The sequence below is a fragment of the Anastrepha ludens genome, chromosome 2 (genome assembly GCF_028408465.1).
Source record: "Anastrepha ludens isolate Willacy chromosome 2, idAnaLude1.1, whole genome shotgun sequence".
Taxonomy (NCBI): Eukaryota; Metazoa; Arthropoda; class Insecta; order Diptera; family Tephritidae; genus Anastrepha; species Anastrepha ludens.
This window is the reverse complement of record NC_071498.1, coordinates 166,288,011-166,307,597: the sequence shown is the minus strand read 5'-3', so window position 1 is coordinate 166,307,597 and position 19,587 is coordinate 166,288,011. Positions and strand designations below refer to the sequence as shown.

The 19,587-nt window shown below is 40.1% G+C and overlaps 2 protein-coding genes across 2 annotated transcripts; both read right to left on the bottom strand.

The window, feature by feature from the left end:
- Nucleotides 1–4,001: 4,001 nt before the first annotated feature.
- Nucleotides 4,002–5,326, bottom strand: LOC128855787 (uncharacterized). The gene is made up of 3 exons (XM_054090964.1): nt 5,116–5,326; nt 4,693–5,019; nt 4,002–4,630 (listed from the first exon to the last, which is right to left on the bottom strand). Exons 1-3 carry the CDS (start codon nt 5,200–5,202, stop codon nt 4,472–4,474), a joined length of 573 nt encoding a protein of 190 aa, XP_053946939.1. The 5' UTR covers nt 5,203–5,326; the 3' UTR covers nt 4,002–4,471.
- Nucleotides 5,327–18,196: 12,870 nt separating this feature from the next.
- Nucleotides 18,197–19,039, bottom strand: LOC128855627 (60S ribosomal protein L22-like). Its single transcript, XM_054090685.1, has 2 exons — nt 19,025–19,039; nt 18,197–18,886 (listed from the first exon to the last, which is right to left on the bottom strand). The coding sequence occupies exons 1-2, from the start codon at nt 19,037–19,039 to the stop codon at nt 18,197–18,199; spliced, it is 705 nt and encodes a 234-aa protein (XP_053946660.1).
- Nucleotides 19,040–19,587: the final 548 nt, after the last annotated feature.

Here is a 19,587-nt window from a genome sequence, read left to right as displayed (position 1 = left end):
AACGCTCCCATATCAGAATATAGTAGAAGCAGTCGAATATGGCCAACCGTCGGTACTGACTAACGGGACACTTCTCTTCTACGTCCTTTCAATGCCAAAAGTAACAACGAAAAAATATAATCTCCTGGTTACTCGCGTTGGAATCTATGGAGGTAAGCAACTAAATCTCCCTTTTGACAGGATGCTTGTCAACCAGGAAGAGACGTACGGCCTAACAAAGAATTGCCTGGTAATCAGCTCGTCCACGGTATGTAAATCAGAATCCTTGATTAAACTGGAAGAAAGCAGTTGCCTACCGCGACTCCTAAAAGGTGGAGAAGCCAACTGCGAATTCATCAGACAGAATGGGTCACAAATAGAGCTGATAAACGAGAACACCGTGTTTATATCAAACTTCCAAGGAGTAATCAAAAATAGCAATGCCTCTATTACGGTAAATGGCACCTACGTAATCCAATTAAATAACGAAACAGTCACCATTGGTGACCAAGTATTTTCTAGTTATGAAACTATTACCGCACAGGCCCTCCCAGCAGTACTATCAAAGGTGAAGAGCCATACAATGAAGGTCAACCTAGAATACGTCCACGACCTGACCATGGAAAACATAAGGTATCTTGGGTACGTTAATGAAAAGGTAAATTTTTCTCTCGCTTCAGAAATCCTCTCGATATGCGCAATTGTTCTTATTGCCGCCATGCTGTGGAGATGTTACAATAGAAAGCTAGACCTTCCGCCAGTTGAAATCCCGACTCATTGGTCATATAACACTAACAACAGCAAAATCATTAGAGGAAGATCTGCTCCTGAAATCCATCGCCTGGACAATAGCCTGCCAGCCACACCAGTCAGTATCAACATGTCGCCAGGAAACTGTAATTACTCTCTACAACATTTTACCCCCTCGCAATTTTCGTCTTTTGATCTGCGAGACGCAGATCTTTAAAGGGGGAGGAGTTATGTTGCCATACACCACTACACTTCCCAACGTCGCACCCTGTGATCACATTGCACTACACGTGAGTTCATTGCTCCAATTAAAGTTCACACAAGAACTTTCGCTGACGCGACACACGCGCAAGAGATCAACTGCAATATCCAATGCTTGGGAATTGCAAGGCCAGCATATTGGCCAACACGCGTAACCCAACGATTGCGAAATACCAGCAAGTGGTGGGAACTGCAACGTTGGCGAATTAGCTTAGGTTAAGAAGCTAGTTGGTAAGAATTATAATTTGTAAAGTTTAGTTGGAATCGGAACCGCAACTAATGCGGAATAAAATTATATGTTGAAAATTGAAATCGTGTTTTTTATGTTATCGGTGAACAGTTGGTTCACCGCATCTTTAATTTTTTGGAAGCCCCTATCGGTCAGGGCTTAAGTTATATATCAGTTTTAAATAATTTCATTTCATATAAATTTTGAAATTTTTTGCCTATTTATGTACATATTTCATACGGATTGTGCTTATTTTTAGTATATGTTGGTGTTTACGAGTAATATACGATTACACAACCGCACACTAAATACTAATCTCAATGGTGGTGTGGAAACTAAAAATTCCCAATTTTCGTTTAAAAAAATACCCAATTCATGTTTCTACCGGTGTGGCAATATTGGCAAATGTTATAAAAATTGCTCATTTTTCAGCGCTCTCACGAGAAAAAGAGTTTCCCAAATTCACCTTACTTTTTGCCCACAGTAGTAAAAAAAGAAAATATTAATCCTGGCAATCCTAATAAGGATAATGGAAAACTTTTATCAAATTATTGCATTGTCATCGATCCTTGATAGGTGTGCAAAATTCCAAGTCGATCAGATTTTTAGAAGCCAGTGAAAATTAAGCTCAAAGACTCCGTTACATACATACATACAACACGCACTAATAAAAGTGTTTAAAAAAAAAACGCAAAAATATACAATAATAAGAAAAGACTATTAATTTTACTCACAAAAAATGTGGTGTATAGTTTTAGGCAAATGCAAATGCGTATTTTTTTCATATATTTATTTATATGTGTCCGTTCATCTTTTCTGCCCTATGGAGCCACAAATAAACCCGCAAAGAATTAATCAATACTCAATAACTTCGTCTATGTATATGCAAATGCTTCTGAAATCTCAACGGCCGTCTCGATTCACTGTTATTTCTGGGGCGTGCTCTGAGAGACAGCAAACATTTATTGACCATCGTCCGTTGCCTTTCCTTTCAGGTCGTAAATGTTAGTGATGAAAAATTAAATATTAAAATATTTATATACTCGTGCAGTTGTTTGTAACGGCATAAATGAAAACTATGTAAGCATCAAAGTGATCAGTGCAAGGCAGAAATAACGGTAAATCGAAATTAATCGCGCAACACAAAATTTAAAAAGCAAAATGTAAACGCAGTTTATTAACAGTTTCAAAATGATCTTTAAGTTTTTATTGCTTTTGCGGTTATTTGTCCAAAGAATTTCAAGTTTTCTTATTAATTCTCTTTAAATATATATATACATATACATATAATTGGCTCGTACACCCTTTTTGGGTGTTTGGCCGAGCTCCTCCTCCTATTTGTGGTGTACGTCTTGATGTTGTTCCACAAATGGATGGACCTACAGTTTCAAGCCGACTACGAACGGCAGATATTTTTTATGAGGAGCTTTTTCATGGCAGAAATACACTCGGAGGTTTGCCACTGCCTGCCGAGGGGCGACCGCTATTAGACAAATGTTCTTTAAATGCTGTGAATAAATATTAACCAGTAAAAAAAAGAAGTCAAGGATAAGTAAAGAGTGCTATTTTGCTCTATTCAAGTCGAAAAATTGAATTTATTTTCTATGTCAGAATTCATTCTTGACATGCTTTACATACCAAAATGCTCAGAAAGGTGAAAGGAGTCGATGCTAGGCCATTCGTCCATGCAGATATATTATATTAAAGCGACAGGTTGGTTCAATGAGGACAATGTAGAATGAGGCGAGGGGACAATCCTGGTGGTATCACAATGGGCCTGCAGCAGGTCCAGGTGTGTCAACCGACAACCACTCTTCCTACCTACCCCCGTCCATGCGCAAAAATTAATACATATACTTCACTGAGACTTGGTGCACATATAATTCATAGTCCAATAGTGAACATCCCAGGACCACCTTTCAACTAACGGTAATTTAAAAAAAAAACATAAAACGTAATATCTCTATAAGACTGTTTAATGTTAGGCAGAGTAGAGGAACCCACGATTGGATAAGTGTTACTTGAGCTTCTGGGTGAGCTCCTTTGATTTTGCAGTGCGGTACAATGCATGCCGACAAATGAAATGTTAAACAAAATCCAAACTTGCTGCATACTTACAGGCAGATATGAATTTCAGACAAAATGTTGTTGAGCATTGCCAAGCCCAGTTTCGCGTAAGACAACAGTCCGACTGTTGTTTTGCAATATCGCCAACCGAATTTCGAGGCACAAAGTACAAATAGCCTTATCACCTTGAGCGTGTCACGGTACGCTCGCCATTTACTGTAACCGCGGCTCCTCGCTCATTTTCGAAAAAAAATGGCCCGATGTTGCCGCCAGACCAAAAACCGCACCAAATAGTGACTCGTTGTGTAACGTGTGGATTTTCTGATCTGCTTATTGACGTAGCCACCGAAGTGAAAATGAGCTTCATCAGAAAAGAAGAAGAAGACTCACCAATTTTGTTCAAGCGTATAGAGTCCCATTTCGTAAATATCAAACCTTTAAGTAAATTATGAACACATTTGACATGTCATTTGTGTTACCATTCTCAAAAAAAATGGGTGGTTCAAAAAGCAAACGCTATATGGCCCACCCTGTATTTCCTGTGCGTTTTATTTGTACCTATGTAAGTATGTAAAACTACACAATATTTACAAATATTTCAGGCGGCAGTGTTGAATCCCCTCATAATGTGAAAATGTTTTCCAAAATCGATTTCCAAAATTTGCTGCTTTGTGAATACCTCTTCTCCCTCTTAGCTTCACAGTCTGTGGTGGTCTATAGCTTCATCAACAATCCTCCTCCAATTCAGTCTCTTGCCTCATTTCTCCAATTACGAACGTTCATCGCTTTTAAGTCTGCTTCTACATCACTAAGCCATCTCTTTCTTGGTCGGCCTCTCTTTCTTCCTCCAATTGGACGCAAATTAGACACCCTTTTTTGGATTCCTTCGTTGGGCATTCTTACGATGTGGCCAATCCATCTAATCCGCTGCGCTTTAATAAAGCGCATAACATTTTCACCACCAATAATACCTCAATCGGTATTAAAAATATTTCATGCGGGTTGCATCTGCAGCAGTCCGTAGAATTTTCTAGCATTCAAATCAAAGTGATCGGAATTTGAAAACAAATACTTCTACATATTGAAACACTTCATATGTATGTATGTATATTTTTCAACCATTTTATTTTGGCCAATTCAATTCTAAGTCAAATTTCTACTATTATATACGGAATTCATTTACAGCTACCCTTTTATGCGTGTCAACGAACCAAAAACATCAAACGTCATTCCTAACCTTTTGCCAGTGCTAAAATTATTGTAACAGGACCATTTCATATTGGGTAAAAATTGTGGAAAGTCTTTGGAGTTGAGCGTAAAGCTACGCAGATAGTACTGAAAGTCCTGCAATTAAATTACAAATTATAACAGCCGCGAACTATTAAGTTTCAATACCCTATACTCACTTTTTCCAGTGGACATTGTAGCGGTAAATTCGTCACTCTATGTACCTCATCGAGGATTAGGCGAAAGAGATAAAAATCGAAACGTTGACTCAACGCCTGACAGATGTCCACTTCAAGCTCGTGAAATTTGTGGGTGACGCCATTACGTTCGAACACAATTGTATTTTTGCACTTGACATTGTTGATTTGCTGGGCCAGTGTGAGGTCGGCGTCCAACACCATTTCTTTGGTTATGTTGTCTCTTCTCAAGGAGCAATTCAGTGATTTTATTGAACTCTCGTCGTAAATTCGACACTCGACACGCTGGAGCTGCAATGAAAGTTTGTGCTGGAGAAAATAATGTAATATTTTATTTATTTCTATCTTTCTTTAATTCTTGTTCAACATTTTTCCACAATTTGGTTTTGAATTTGTGAGACTTACTCCTCTGGCGTTTTGAGTCACATGCACTTTCGAAAGCAGTATAAAAATAGTTTGTATCAAAAGGCCTTCGCACAACCGGAACCGCATATTAATAATAAAAATTTTTACTTGGGAGGCTCTAATTCATACAACACCACTGGTCTAACAATCAACCACTAACTAACTGATTAACCACTGGCGTTTTGAGAATTTAACCAGGGATATGCGCAAAGTAATTACATTTTAATTACTACATTTTGATATTATTGATAATCTCAAATTATGTAAATTATGATTTATCGTTTTTGAAAAACTACAAAAATGAGAATTTAAAAAACTTATTAACCCTTAACTACAGACGTCCGATTATGGCAACATTGTGAAAAACTATCGGTACTTTTTACAGATTAGGTTAGGTTAGGTAGTAATGGTTGCCCAGAGAGTGGGCCCACTTCGACGAAAGAAGTTTGGTTCATCCTTTGTGATACCATTGCAAGAGGGGTGAAAGAGGTGAAGGAAAAAAAAACGACAAGACGAAAAGGAGAGGGGTGGGAAGGGTTGAGTATATGTGGACTATGAACAGTGACTCATTTGAGGTTGTGTTAGCCGCTTTATGCTGCTGAAGAAGTTCATTAGAACTTGGATATCAAGGCCTGCTATGTCAGCACGCGTAGGAAAGAAGTGAGAGCCAAGATGAGAGCGGGTCTGCTAAGCAGCAGGTGCTGAGGTGATTCCACCTCATCCTCCATAGCGTTGCCACAAAAAGAACTCAAAGAAATTCCGAGTCTCGTACGCGGCCGCCGTAGCTGAATGGGTTGATGCGTGAGTACTATTCGGAATTCAGTGAGAATGTAGGTTCGAATCTCGGTGTATTTCTCCCATGGAAAAGTTCCTCATAAAAAAGAGGTTGTCTGTAAAGTCGGTTTACTGACGATAGTTTAACGTGACAAAGTCATAAGAAAATACTGATGGAATGGTTGCATTTTTCAAAAGAAAATTTTAGTTTTATTTGTTTGATAGATATTTTGTGTGGATATAGAGAAGGAGGTAAATGGAATCGCAATGGAATTGATCAAGTTACATTTACACAAACGTGAAAAATGACGAAACAGTTATCAATTTCATGAAAGATATGTTCAATTTCGATTGTGCATCAGACGTTAATAGGTCAACAACATTAAGAGGCAACTTCATCGATTTGACTTTTTCACGACACATTACACTCGAAACACCCCCTTTCATTTCCTACTTTTCCTATCATCGTACTATTCTCAACAGAGAAATGGTTCATTACCATGCACACAGGAAGAAGGCATATGCAAATGCAAATATGTGAATTTATACGAGTATACAAATGCGCATATACATACATATGTATGCTTCTCAAGTAGGAGAGAGCCAGATGTCGAACGTTGCCGAACGCGGGAGCCGATTGTGCCTATTTGTCGTTCGTTTCGCGCTCTCGCTTGCAGTTCAAGCAAGATAACGACGTATTTTTTGCGTGCAGCCGGCTACATCGAATTATAAGAAGTTGTTACGACAAAAAATTTTTACATATGTCGTCGAACTTTAATATAACCGAATTTATGGCTTTAATGAAAGGAGCATTACACCTTCATATCCATAGCAGATTTATATTAATTTTATTTTACACACTTGGCATCTAGTATGTAAACATATACATATAGGTATCTACCTAAAGGGTTGGATTGGTGTGGAAACTTAAAAACTTAAACTTTGTTTCTTAAATACTAATTTTTTTTATTATTAATACCTTTATTTGTAATCTGTTCATAGAACAATAAGCAAACATTTTGTCTAAATAACTTGTATTATTGATCTCCAGTGAGATCATTAATAATCTATATATATAAAAATTCAGCCGTTTTTCGTGTTGTGATGAACTTTACGGAGAATGGCTCAACCGATTTTAACTAAACTTTGCCACATTGAAGAGACACATGTGGAGAAGGTTTTTGTTTTGAAATTTTAAGAATTGGATACCAGGGTCTCGAGAAATAAGCCAAAACGTGGACCCGGGTAACCCTAGGATGTGTTTGTACAATAAGGGTAGCAAATGGAAGCTGTTGATGATTTGTATAGTATAGAGTATTTTTCCGTGACTGGGGTCTCGAGATATAGGCCAAAACGTGGACTATCACAGCTCTATTCATCACTAACAAAGCCGTCCATTCAGATCTACACATACCCTTTGTAGAAGTTGAAATTAAAAGATTTAGCACCGCCTACTTACGCAGGATCAGTTACCACGAAAATTCTCTGGCAATTATACTTTTAGATGAAACCAATGAAATCCGTAGACTCAAAAGACATCATGTTTTGGACCTTCCATATCGAAATTAGTCATACACTCATATTCCCCTAAAATGCTTTTCCTAACTTTATTATGTAAATATGTAAATAGCTTACATACATATGAGTATATTATTATTGATCTCACTGGAGGTCAATAATACAAGTTATTTTGACAAAATGTTAAATAATTTACTTATTGTTCTATGAATAGATTACAAATAAAGGTATTAATAATAAAAAAAAAAATTTAGTATTTAAGAAACAAAATTTAAGTTTTTAAGTTTCCACATCAATCCAACCATTTAGGTAGATATATGTACTAGAGGCCAAGTGTGTTAAATAAAATTGATATAAATCTGCTATGGATATGAAGGTGTAATGCTCCCTTCATTAAAGCCATACATTCGTGATGTTAAAGTTCGACGATATATGTAAAAAATTTTTGCCGTAACAACGTCTTATAATTCGATGTAGCCGGCTGCACGCACCAAAAAATGCGTCGTTATCTTGCTTGAACTGCAAGCGAGAGCATGGAACGAACGACAAAGAGCACAATCGGCCCCCACGTTCGGCAACGTTCGACATCTGGCTCTCTCCTACTTGAGTAAGCATACATATGTATGTATATGCGCATTTGTATACTCGTATAAATTCACATACTTGTATTTGCATATGCCTTCTTCCTGTGTGCATGGTAATGAACCATTTCTCTGTTGAGAATAGTACGATGATAGGAAAAGTAGGAAATGAAAGGGGGTGTTTCGAGTGTAATTTGTCGTGAAAAAGTCAAATCGATGAAGTTGCCTCTTAATGTTGTTGACCTATTAACGTCTGATGCACAATGGAAATTGAACATATCTTTCATGAATTTGATAAATGTTTCGTCATTTTTCACGTTTGTGTAAATGTAACTTGACCTATTCCATTACGATTCCATTTACCTCCTTCTCTATATCCATACAAAATATCTATCAAAGAAATAAAATTAAAATTTTCTTTTGAAAAATGCAACCATTCCATCAGTATTTTCTTATGACGTTGTCACGTTAAACTATCGTCAGTAAACCGACTTTACACACAACCTCTTTTTTATTTAGTTACTTGAAATATAATTACAAAAATCAATTCAACTACCAACAGAGACTATCGGCCTGACAAATATATTATAATTAAATGTAGGGTATACCAAATATTTTTTCTTCCAATTACTAATTTTTAATAGCTCTCCATGGGGCTAAGTGAAAAACTATGTCAAAACAAATTCGTTAAATATGTATATATAAAATTTCAGAGCATACATATGTACATATTAATTAGTTTCAAATTACTGGTAAACATTTTTATGCGGAAACAATTAACTCCACTATTATTTCATAGTGTTTGTGTGGAACTCATCAATTGATTTTTAATCGCTGTTCTTGATTTTTGAAAAATTTGATACATATTTACTCGTGCGTTGTAATAGTCACTTTCGGTGCGCAGCAGCTAGCCCCCACGTATACAGTGCGAGTAAAAAAAAATGGATACCGCACTAATTTTTTGTTTTTTTTTACTAATGATTTTCCATGTTTCTCGCTGCTTAGCATCTTGTCGATTACATTCACAGTGGTTACGTGAAAAACTACATTCTCCAGCGTTAGATGTTCTTGTTTCTAACGCATGCATGGGAAAAAGATGTGTTGAACGTCATCTTCCGCTGCATTCCCGTAGATGCCCGTTCACTTTTCCCTATATTGAAAAAGTATTTCTGGAAATACCCGGGCCCCAAGATTATTTGAGTTGTATAAAAATTGAGTTCACCGAACTTCCTGCTGCCCAATGTAGCGACGTCTTTTATTTACTTAACCGTCCATCTGTCGTGTGTTTCGTTTTTCCATTGGTCTTGCCATAGCCTTATCGTTGCGACCTTTTTTCGCACGTTGTAAGCTTGCAAACTTCTCTATAACTTTTTAGAAGGCCAAACAGCTATGAACGATATGAAGTATTACCAACTGCACACTGCTTGTATCTGTAAAACAGCTCATGACATCAACGTCAAAATTGTTCTAATGACAGTTTAATATATTGTTTATAAGCCATCAAAAGCATTTGCGTCTCAGTTTTGTTGAATTTCTTTTTCTGTGATGGAATTCAAAGGTAATGGTGTGATTGCATTATATTTGGCTGGAAAATCACAACCAGCCATTGTTCGTGAGCTCAGTCACCTCAAAGTGAATAAAATGTTTGTGTATCGCACTATAAAATGTTACAATGATACTGGTAGCATTGCAAAAAGCTATGCAGGTGGACCAAAAAAACCGCAACAACGCCAGAAATGGTTCGGAAAGTGAAGGCTCGACTTGAACGAAGTCCACGTCGAAGTGGGAGAAAAATGGTCAAAGAACTGAAAATTTCGCAAGACAGCATTCGAAGCATATTGAAAAATTAGCTCAAGGTCAAGGCTTCCAAGTTCAAAAAGCACACGATCTTTCACCCCAGCAAAAAAAGGTCGGTGCGAAAGAGCAAAGGAGTTGTTGCGATTGCACGAACGGGGCGAATTTCCTAACATTGTGTTTTCTGATGAATAAAGTTTCCCAATTGAGCAGTTCATAACCACTCTAAACGATCGAGTTTACTTGACCGAACGCTCATACGAGAATTTGAGCCTACGTATGGCCACTCGAAGCGATTTCCCATCGCAAGTAATGGTTTGAGCCGCAGTGACCGCTGATAGACGCTCTCCAATCATTGGTGTCAAAGTGAATGCGACTTATTATCGGGCAAATGTTTTAGAAGCTGCTTTAGAGCCGTGGACACGCAAACGTTTCGGTCGTAGACCATGGACGTTCCAACCGTCTTATAAAGCTAGTGTGAACCAAGAATGGTTAAAAATCATGTTCCACACTTCATTTCGTCCACACAATGGCTTTCGAATTCGCCAGACGCAAATCCGATGGACTGTTCCATCTAGTCCATTTTGGAGAGCAAGGTGAGGACTAAAAAATATGCCAGAATGGATGCGCTGAAAAAAGCGACTATACGAGAATGGGACAAAATACCTCAAGATCACATTCGTGCAGCATGCAATTCATTTTTTGACCGTTTGAAGACTATAGTTAAGGCAAAATGTGGTCATATCGAGCTAAAGTGAATATATTTTAAAATTGTAATCATTTTTGAACAATTTTGTCTTTGAAATCAATAAAAACTAGATTCACAAACAAAAGTTATGGTGTTTTGACAAAATTTCAAGAGTGTAGGGTTATAGCACTTTCAATTTTTATTTAATAAAGTGATTGTTTGGCTTTACAGTCCCGTTGTTGTTTTTGTTTTTTTTTTCAGATGATCTGGTGCATTTTTTTCGAATAACGAATGTTTGAAATTTTTTAAATTTTTTTTTCATGAATGCCGACTTATTACGTCTGCTCTCCGTTGAATTCACTGAGAGAAGAATAACGGCTTGCTGATGTCACCAGTTCACTTGCGTAACTCGGTAGAAGATGATGCCAGCAATCATAAAAAAATGATTACAAGAATGAAAGAATCCGAGTTTGCGCTAATAAGAGAGGCGTGACGTCAGACTAGCGTACTTGCGTGAGAGAAATGTAAAAATGCCAACAAAACAGCAACAAGAAGGTGAAATTACAACTTTGTATTCTATTCCCTTGTAGTCGTGGGATTAAAAGATCATCATATCGCCTACAAAATTCAGCCAGCTTGATGAAGTCCGGAGAATTACTTACCATTGGGCAAACCCGAGATAGTAGAGATGTACTCCGAATGGTACAAGAGAAACCCTGGAGCATCATTTATGTTTCTGTCCAGTTCTCTCGCAAACTAGACTATGCAACTTGGGTGCACTTGATTCTGAAAGACTAGAATCTATTCCTGAACTGGAGCTTGAGCGATTTCTAAAGCTAGCGAGCAGTACGCGCATCTTGAGTGATACATATTTTAGCTAAAAAAGGACTCTGATCTGGTATCGTTATGCACCAAAATGGTATCTGAGTGGCAGTATAACCTAATTTAACCTAACAGATGTGCTTTCTGGAAGGAAAGAAATCCCCTTTATTGTATTAAGGCTACACGCATGTATGTTGGGATTGTTATTGAAGTGAAATAATCTTAACTAGCGACTAACGTCGTTTAACTACCACTGTTCTTCTGTGGGTTTTGTTTTTTTTTTTATTTTTGTTCGAGTCAGATGCATTTCATGAGATCCAAGTATAGTAGCAAATTCTTTATCTCGATGTCTGAGATCTCATTAATTTGCTGTAATAAAGGCTTTCCGAAAGAGCGAAGTCTTAAAGTCTTGCTCTAGGTAGACTTGGACATTCGCCTAAATAGTGGAAAAGACTTTCTTTCACCCCCACCGCCTGACAGCTTCTGCGGATGGGATTGAAAGGAAGGTTAAGTATGGCTGCATGATTGCATACCTTCCAATGACCTTTAAGGGTTGCAATAATACGTGAGATGCTTGGGCGAGAGCATTCCAACAGGTAGTTCGTGCACTGGATATTGCACGACGGCCATGTTTTTCTTTTTGTAATGTATGTTGATGTTTTTATGGTGTTGAATAGTGCAGTCAGAGTCCAGAAAAAATGATGATTTTCAATAATTTTTTTTGCTAGTCAACTGCTTTATTTTACAAAAATAAAAACACGGAATTAATATATCATGTCCTAACTTAACATTAGCAAAATTAAAAAAAAAATTAATAATTGTAAAAGTTATCGCCGTTTGTGGGGAGCCCGTTTCTCCAGAAGTCCCTTGGGGTGATCATCACAAGTCCTTCGCGACTCGACTAAAATCAATCGAATAAGAAAAATTAGTTTTATTAATAGGTAATCTTGAGCCTAATCGAAGCGTTTTGTTTTCAAAATTAACAATATGGCAGTCTCAGCAAATATTTTTTAGATTTTCGAGAAAAAAAACGACAGTTAATTATTTAAAAAAAATTGAAATTTTTGAAAAAAAAATTCCTCTTTCAGCCACGAGTTTTTCATGTTTTTCAAAAGCAGTATAGATTTTATTGAAATCAACCAAGTGGTTTTTAAGCTATAGTGATCAACCAGTTCAGAAAAAATAGTTTTGGTATCGATTTATGGAGCGCCCTTTGTTAATTGTTGAATAACTCGAAAAGTATTTGTCGTATACTTCTCTTCTTAATTGGCGCTATAACCGCTTACGCGATTTTGGCCGAGTTTAACAAAGCGCGCCAGTCGTTTCTTTCTCGTGCTAACCGGCGCCAGTTGGACACACCAAGTGAAGCCAAGTCCTTCTCCACCTGATCTTTCCAACGCAGAGGAGGCCGCCCTCTTCCTCTGCTACCACCAGCTGGTACCGCATCGAATACTTTCAGAGCCGGAGCGTTTGCATCCATTCGGACGACATGACCCAGCCAACGAAGCCGCTGGATCTTTATTCGCTGCGCTATGTCTATGTCGTCGTAAAGCTCATACAGCTCATCGTTCCATCGTCTACGATATTCGCCGTTGCCAAAGTGCAAAAGTCCAAAAATCTTACGCAGAATCTTTCTCTCGAACACTCCAAGCGTCGCTTCATCGGATGTTGTCATCGTCCAAGCTTCTGCGCCATACGTTAGGACGGGCATGATGAGAGTCTTGTAGAGTGTTAGTTTTGTTCGTCGAGAGAGGACTTTACTACTCAATTGCCTACTTAGTCCAAAGTAGCACTTGTTGGCAAGAGAGATTCTACGTTGGATTTCAAGGATGACATTGTTATCGGTGTTAATGCTGGTTCCTAAATACACGAAGTCTTTTACAACCTCGAAATTTTAACTGTCAACAGTGACGTGGGTGCCGATACGCGAGTGCGCCGACTGTTTGTTTGAAGACAGGAGGTACTTCGTTTTGTCCTCGTTCACCACCAGACCCATTCGCTTTGCCTCTTTATCCAGTTTGGAGAAGGCAGAACTAACAGCGCGGTTGTTAAGGCCGATGATGTCAATATCATCGGCATACGCCAGCAATTGTACGCTCTTATAAAAAATTGTGCCTGAGCGATTAAGTTCTGCGGCTCGTACGATGCTCTCCAACATCAGGTTAAAGAAGTCACACGACAGCGAGTCACCCTGTCTGAAACCTCGTTTGGTATCAAACGGCTCGGAGAGGTCCTTCCCAATTCTGACGGCGCTGCTGGTGTTGAGCAATGTCATCCTACATAGCCGTATTAGTTTTGCGGGGATACCAAATTCAGACATCGCGGCATACAGGTAACTCCTTACCGTACTGTCGAATGCAGCTTTGAAGTCGACGAAAAGATGGTGTGTGTCGATTCTCCTTTCATGGGTCTTTTCCAAGATTTGGCGTATTGAGAATATTTGGTCGATGGTAGACTTTCCAGGTCTGAAGCCACACTGATATGGTCCAATCAGTTGGTTGACGATGGGATTCAGCCTTTCACACAATACGCTCGCTAGAACCTTATAGGCGATATTTAGAAGACTAATCCCGCGGTAATTGGCACAAATTGCAGGATCGCCCTTCTTATGGATTGGGCAGAGCACACTTAAATTCCAATCGGCAGGCATGCTTTCGTCCGACCATATTTTGCATAGGAGCTGATGCATGCACCTTACCAGCTCCTCGCCGCCATGTTTGAATAGCTCAGCCGGCAGTGCGTCGGCGCCCGCGGCTTTGTTGTTCTTTAGCCGCGTTATCGCTATTCTCACCTCGTCATGATCGGGTAGCGGAACGACAATTCCGTCGTCAACGATTGGGGTATCGGGATCTTCACTTTCTCGGTGACATGCGCAGCTGTCACTGTTTAATAGGTTCGAGAAGTGTTCCCTCCATAATTTAAGATTGCTCTGTACGTCAGTCACCAGTTCGCCTTCTTTGTTCTTACAGGAAAACGGCCCGGTCTTAAAACCTTCTGTAAGCCGCCGAACTTTCTGGTAGAATTTTCGGGCGTTGTTCCTGTTGGCCAGCATCTCAAGCTCTTCGCACTCACGTATTTCGACCTCTCGTTTCTTCTTTCGGATAATACGTCTCTCTTCCTTTTTCAGCTCTCTGTAGCGATCCCATATGGCTCGCGTTGCACCCGATCGCAGCGTGGCTCTATAGGCGGCATCCTTTCTTTCTGCGGCAGCATGACATTCCTCGTCGTACCAATTGTTTTTTCGGGCTCGCCGGAATCCGATTTCTTCTTCGGCGGCGGTACGTAGAGAACGAGAAATGTTGCTCCATTGTTCGTGGATGCCGGTTTGTTGGGCAGTACTCTCTGAGAGCAGGAGTGAGAGTCGAGTGGCGAATCTTCTGGCTGTCTGTTGTGATTGCAGCTTTTCGATGTCGAACATTCTTTGCGTAGGTAGATGCACGTTTTTTGCCGCACAGAGGCGTGTGCGCAGTTTGGCTGCAACAAGGTAATGATCCGAGTCAATGTTGGGTCCTCGGATCGTACGTACATCTAATACACTAGAAGCGTGTCTTCCATCTATCACAACATGATCGATCTAGTTTCGTGTTTTTCGATCAGGAGACAGCCAGGTGGCTTGGTGAATTTTCTTATGCTGGAATCTGGTGCTGCAGACTACCATGTTTCGGGCCCCGGCGAAGTCGATCAGCCTCTGTCCGTTACCGGAAGTTTCGTTGTGTAGGCTGAATTTTCCGACTGTGGGACCAAAAATTCCCTCCTTGCCCACCCTGGCGTTGAAGTCACCAAGCACGATTTTTATGTCGTGGCGGGGACAGCGCTCATAGGAACGCTCCAGGCGCTCATAGAAAGAATCTTTGATCGCATCGTTCTTCTCTTCCGTCGGGGCGTGGGCGCAAATTAGCGATATGTTAAAAAAACGGGCTTTGATGCGGATTGTTGCGATACGCTCGTCCACCGGAGTGAACGACAGTACTTGGCGACGAAGTTTCTCTCCCACAACAAATCCGACACCGAGTTTGCGCTCCTTTACATGGCAGCTGTAGTAGACGTCGCAAGGTCCTGTGGTTTTCTTTCCTTGCCCCGTCCATCGCATCTCTTGGATGGCAGTGATGTCAGCCTTTACTCTCACGAGGGCATCAACCAGCCGGGCAGAGGCACCTTCCCCATTAAGGGACCGGACATTCCAGGTGCATGCCCTGAAATCATAGTCCTTAGTTCGTTTGCAGGGGTCGTCATCAGTATAGGGAGGTCTCATCCGAGGCTTTTGTTAAGTTTTCATTGGGGGGGATTTTTAAGTGGCGGGTCCCAAACCCAACGCACAACCAGCTATCCTGGAATGTTTCGCCTTCTCACTTTAGCTCACTCCCGAACGGGTGTTCGGAAGCTACCCAGAGGATACGTGGGCTAATCCCGGCCGTTGTGAGCTGCTTGAACCATATGCAGAAGAATCGTCCTGGCCATTCCCAAGTGAATGGCGATCAGTAACTTTCCCCACTTGCGTGGACTTCTACACATGGAACCATCCTCCAATTTGTCGTATACACTTCAGATTTTTACACAATATGTTTAAAATACAGGGTGGCTGATGAAAGCCGCTACCAAAAAAAAATTGAATAACTTTTTTTCTTTTTAAGTTATCTGTTCCATTTTTGTTTTAATTTGCAGATTGATCTTTAAAATTTATTAAAATGGATAACTGGGACACGCAAACAAGAATTTGGATAGTCCGCCGCTATCACGCACTGGAGTCCGTAGTTTTGGTACAGAGAGAGTACAGGCACCAGTTGCAAGAAGGCCTTATCATCGAAACCCACCAGTTCGGACGGAGGAAACGATCGCTGCTGTAGCTGCAGCTATACAAAGCAATCCAAGGGTTTCAACAAGAAGCTTATCTGCTCAACTTGGTGTCAGCCGACAGTCTTTGCAAACAATAATGCACAAAGATTTAGACTTATTTCCCTACAAGATTCAAATGGTTAACAAACTGAATGCAGCAGACTTGCCGATTCGCTTGGAATTTTGCCAGAAGATCCTGCAAATGGTGGAAGAAGACCAAAACATGTTAAACTGCCTTTTCATGTCTGATGAGGCCCATTTCGATTTAAACGGCAATGTGAACAAACAAAATTGCTGAATATGGAGTAGTTCTAACCCACAGATACTCCACGAGACGGAATTGCATCCTCTTCGCGTGACAGTTTGGTGTGCGGTTTCTTCACGCTGTATTGTCGGGCCTTATTTTTTTGAAGAAAATGGTCACACCGTTACGGTTGCGACGAAAATTTCCCAATAAACTGATTTCAAGAAACTCCGAATTTCGTTGGCCCCCCAGGTCGCCTGACCTTACTGCACCTGACTTTTTCTTGTGGGGTTTATGTAAACAAGAAGTTTATAAAACAAAGCCAACAAATTTGGATGAACTAAAACAATCCATTCGGGCAACAATTGCGGCTATTCCTGTCGCAACTCTCAAAGCAGCAATGAACAACTTTTTACTAAGATGCCGCACTTGTGTCAACGAGCATGGGGGGCATTTAAATTCAATTATTTTTAAAACTATTGTAGTTAAGCTACATTTAATAAAATTTAATGACCTTCAACTTGAAAAAAAAATAAATGAATTCCATACACTAAAAAAAAAGTTATTTGAGTTTCTTAATGTAGCAAAATTCGTCAGCCACCCTGTATTAAGAAAATGCAAAACACAAATCCAATTCTTGGAAATTTCTGACTACCCCTAACCCCTTAAGACTAGTACGAAACCATTTCTAGCTAGCTCATTACCCTATATATTCCTATGACCGGGGGAAGCTGTTCTAGTTCCTCTCTACACTGTGAAACTAATTTGGAGTTAAAGCCTAAGGCCTTGATAGCTGTTTCAATTTCTTTGTAGTGTTTCAGTGGCAAGTAGACAGTCACTGTGGACAGTTATAATTTCGAGGTTGTAAAAGCCTTCGTTTATTTAGGAATCAGGATTAACACCGCGCAAGATTTTTGGACGTTTGCACGTTGGCAACGGCAACACTTAGTGCGTCCAATTGGTACCGGTTAGCACGAGAAAGAAACGACTGCCGCGCTTTGTTAAACTCGGCCAAAATCGCGTAAGCGGTTATCGCACCAATTAAGAAGAAGCTTCAGTGGTTTGCAAGATTCCCTGATTGCTAACAGTTCTGCCAGGAGCACGCTGGCATAATCAGGCAGTCGAACTGGTTTGGATAGTTTGAGCGGTCCAAATAGAGGTCAGCTCCCACACCACTGTTCTTCTTAGAATTTTAGAACCGTGAGTGCAGATTTCAATGTCGACGGTTGTTTTTGAGAATATGTTTGGAGCTTAGAGATGACTTAAGTGATTTAAGAAAATTAAATAGGCGACATATGCATATCTATGTCCACATTGTCCAGCTTTATAACCCCCCAGATATCACGGAAGGATAATCTTCCCAAATGGTTAATACAAACACATTTTGGGGAAGGCCTTAAGAACCTTCAGTGGGCTTGATTCAATAGCCACAACAAGGAAAGATTTGCCTTGCAAGTTCTCACCCGCACTGTTTCCAGAAATTGGGGTTCACTGTCGAATTCTGGGCATGCAAAGCCCTTAGGGCACTCGTCGTTTTACGGATAAGTTTCGGTAACCTGAGTGAATTGGGCGAAGCGCCTTCACCGCAAAGTAATTTATTAAGGCATAAAATACTAGAATTTTTTTTATTTATTTATTGTATGTATGTACGAGTGTATGTAATATTTTACCTCTATGCAGCTGATGCTGATGATATGGGCAATCAATAAGGGAAGAAAAAAATAAGCACGGTGAACAAAAAGTAAAAATCGAAAATCGAAAATGAGCGCAAATTTAAAACTAATCAACCGTTAATCACGGTATCACGCTAAATATCACTCATGCAGCTTACAACCTTCTGGCAGGTGGCAAATACGCTTGAGCTGGTGGTTGGTATTGATTGTAATTGACGGCAGGCGCGGCTGCTGGTGCATGGGCTCCGCGAGCAGCAGGAGCTGGAGCTGGAGCTGCAATTGGAGCAGGAGCAGGAGCTGGAGCTGGAACAGCGGCAGCAGGCGCATGTGCAGCTTGGCTGGCAAAGTTCAACACTGGCGCAGATCCGGCATCGTGGCTGCTCGAGGCACCAGGCAACGAATCGTATTGCGATTGGATAGCGCGTTGGGCATTCTCAGCATCAGCCGATGTCCTGTATTTGACGAAATGCACTTCGGGCTTGTGGGTATTGCTCTGTTGCACATTCAATTTGCTGGCCAATGCACCGATGTCCGCTTGCTTCGTAAGCACATAGATGGCAGTGCGATCTTCAGCAGCGGACTGGGCCAATTGCAAAGCAGCATTCTCGATTGCAGTGCTTTCAGGTCCCTTGATGAAGAGAACACGCAAATTCTTCTTTGCGGATATTGGTGATGGATGCGCTTCTTCGAATTCGTTTGCGGGAGGAGCCGAGTAAGTATAGAATTCTTTGTTGTATTCGCTCGCCGGTTGAATGGGTTCGGAGAGTTGAGCAGCACTAGCTTGAGGTTGCGAATTCTGTGCGTATTCGTATTGAGCTGCAGCGACAGCAATCAAGCAAAGCACCTGCAAGGCGAAAGAAAAATTATTCAACGCTGATTTTCAAATGTATCTAAAGCCAGTTGGTAGAAATAAAATCACTGTATAAAATATAAAATCACTGAATGTATATCCTTGTTGAAGTTAGATGCGCCAGCCACTCACCACAATCACACGCATTTTAGGTTTAGAGCAGAGTTTATGTTGCACTGAGCGAGCGTTCACTGAATGAGTACCGAAGTGTTTGTGTCCTAACAAAGGCATTGCATGCCGTTTTTATACACCCTACAACAATGGACCTACACACTTCTTCAGCACAAAATGCTACAACTTGCATCTTCCCCCAGAGCAAAAACTTGTTCCATCTAACTTCAAATGCAGCTCTAATCAAGTTCAATCGCACGAACGATGTTAGCTAAATCAAAGTCAACGTGCAGGTATCATCGATTCATGGCAATCATCGAATTATTGTTGAGTTTTTTTATTATCTTTTTTTTTTTTAATTCGTTCAGATATTACGAAATTGCATTTTAAATGCGACCGCAATTAGGCCCACGAACTCTGCCAATGCATTTTTTTCGTTCATGCATATTTTTATTAAAAGTTTGGTCAGCCGCAGTCCAAAAACATTATCTACTGAAACGTGAAAAAGTGAATTATAGGCCTACAAGATTCAATAAAAAAATTGAACTTCATCTCTATTCACAGTTGAGGTCACGGCGACATCG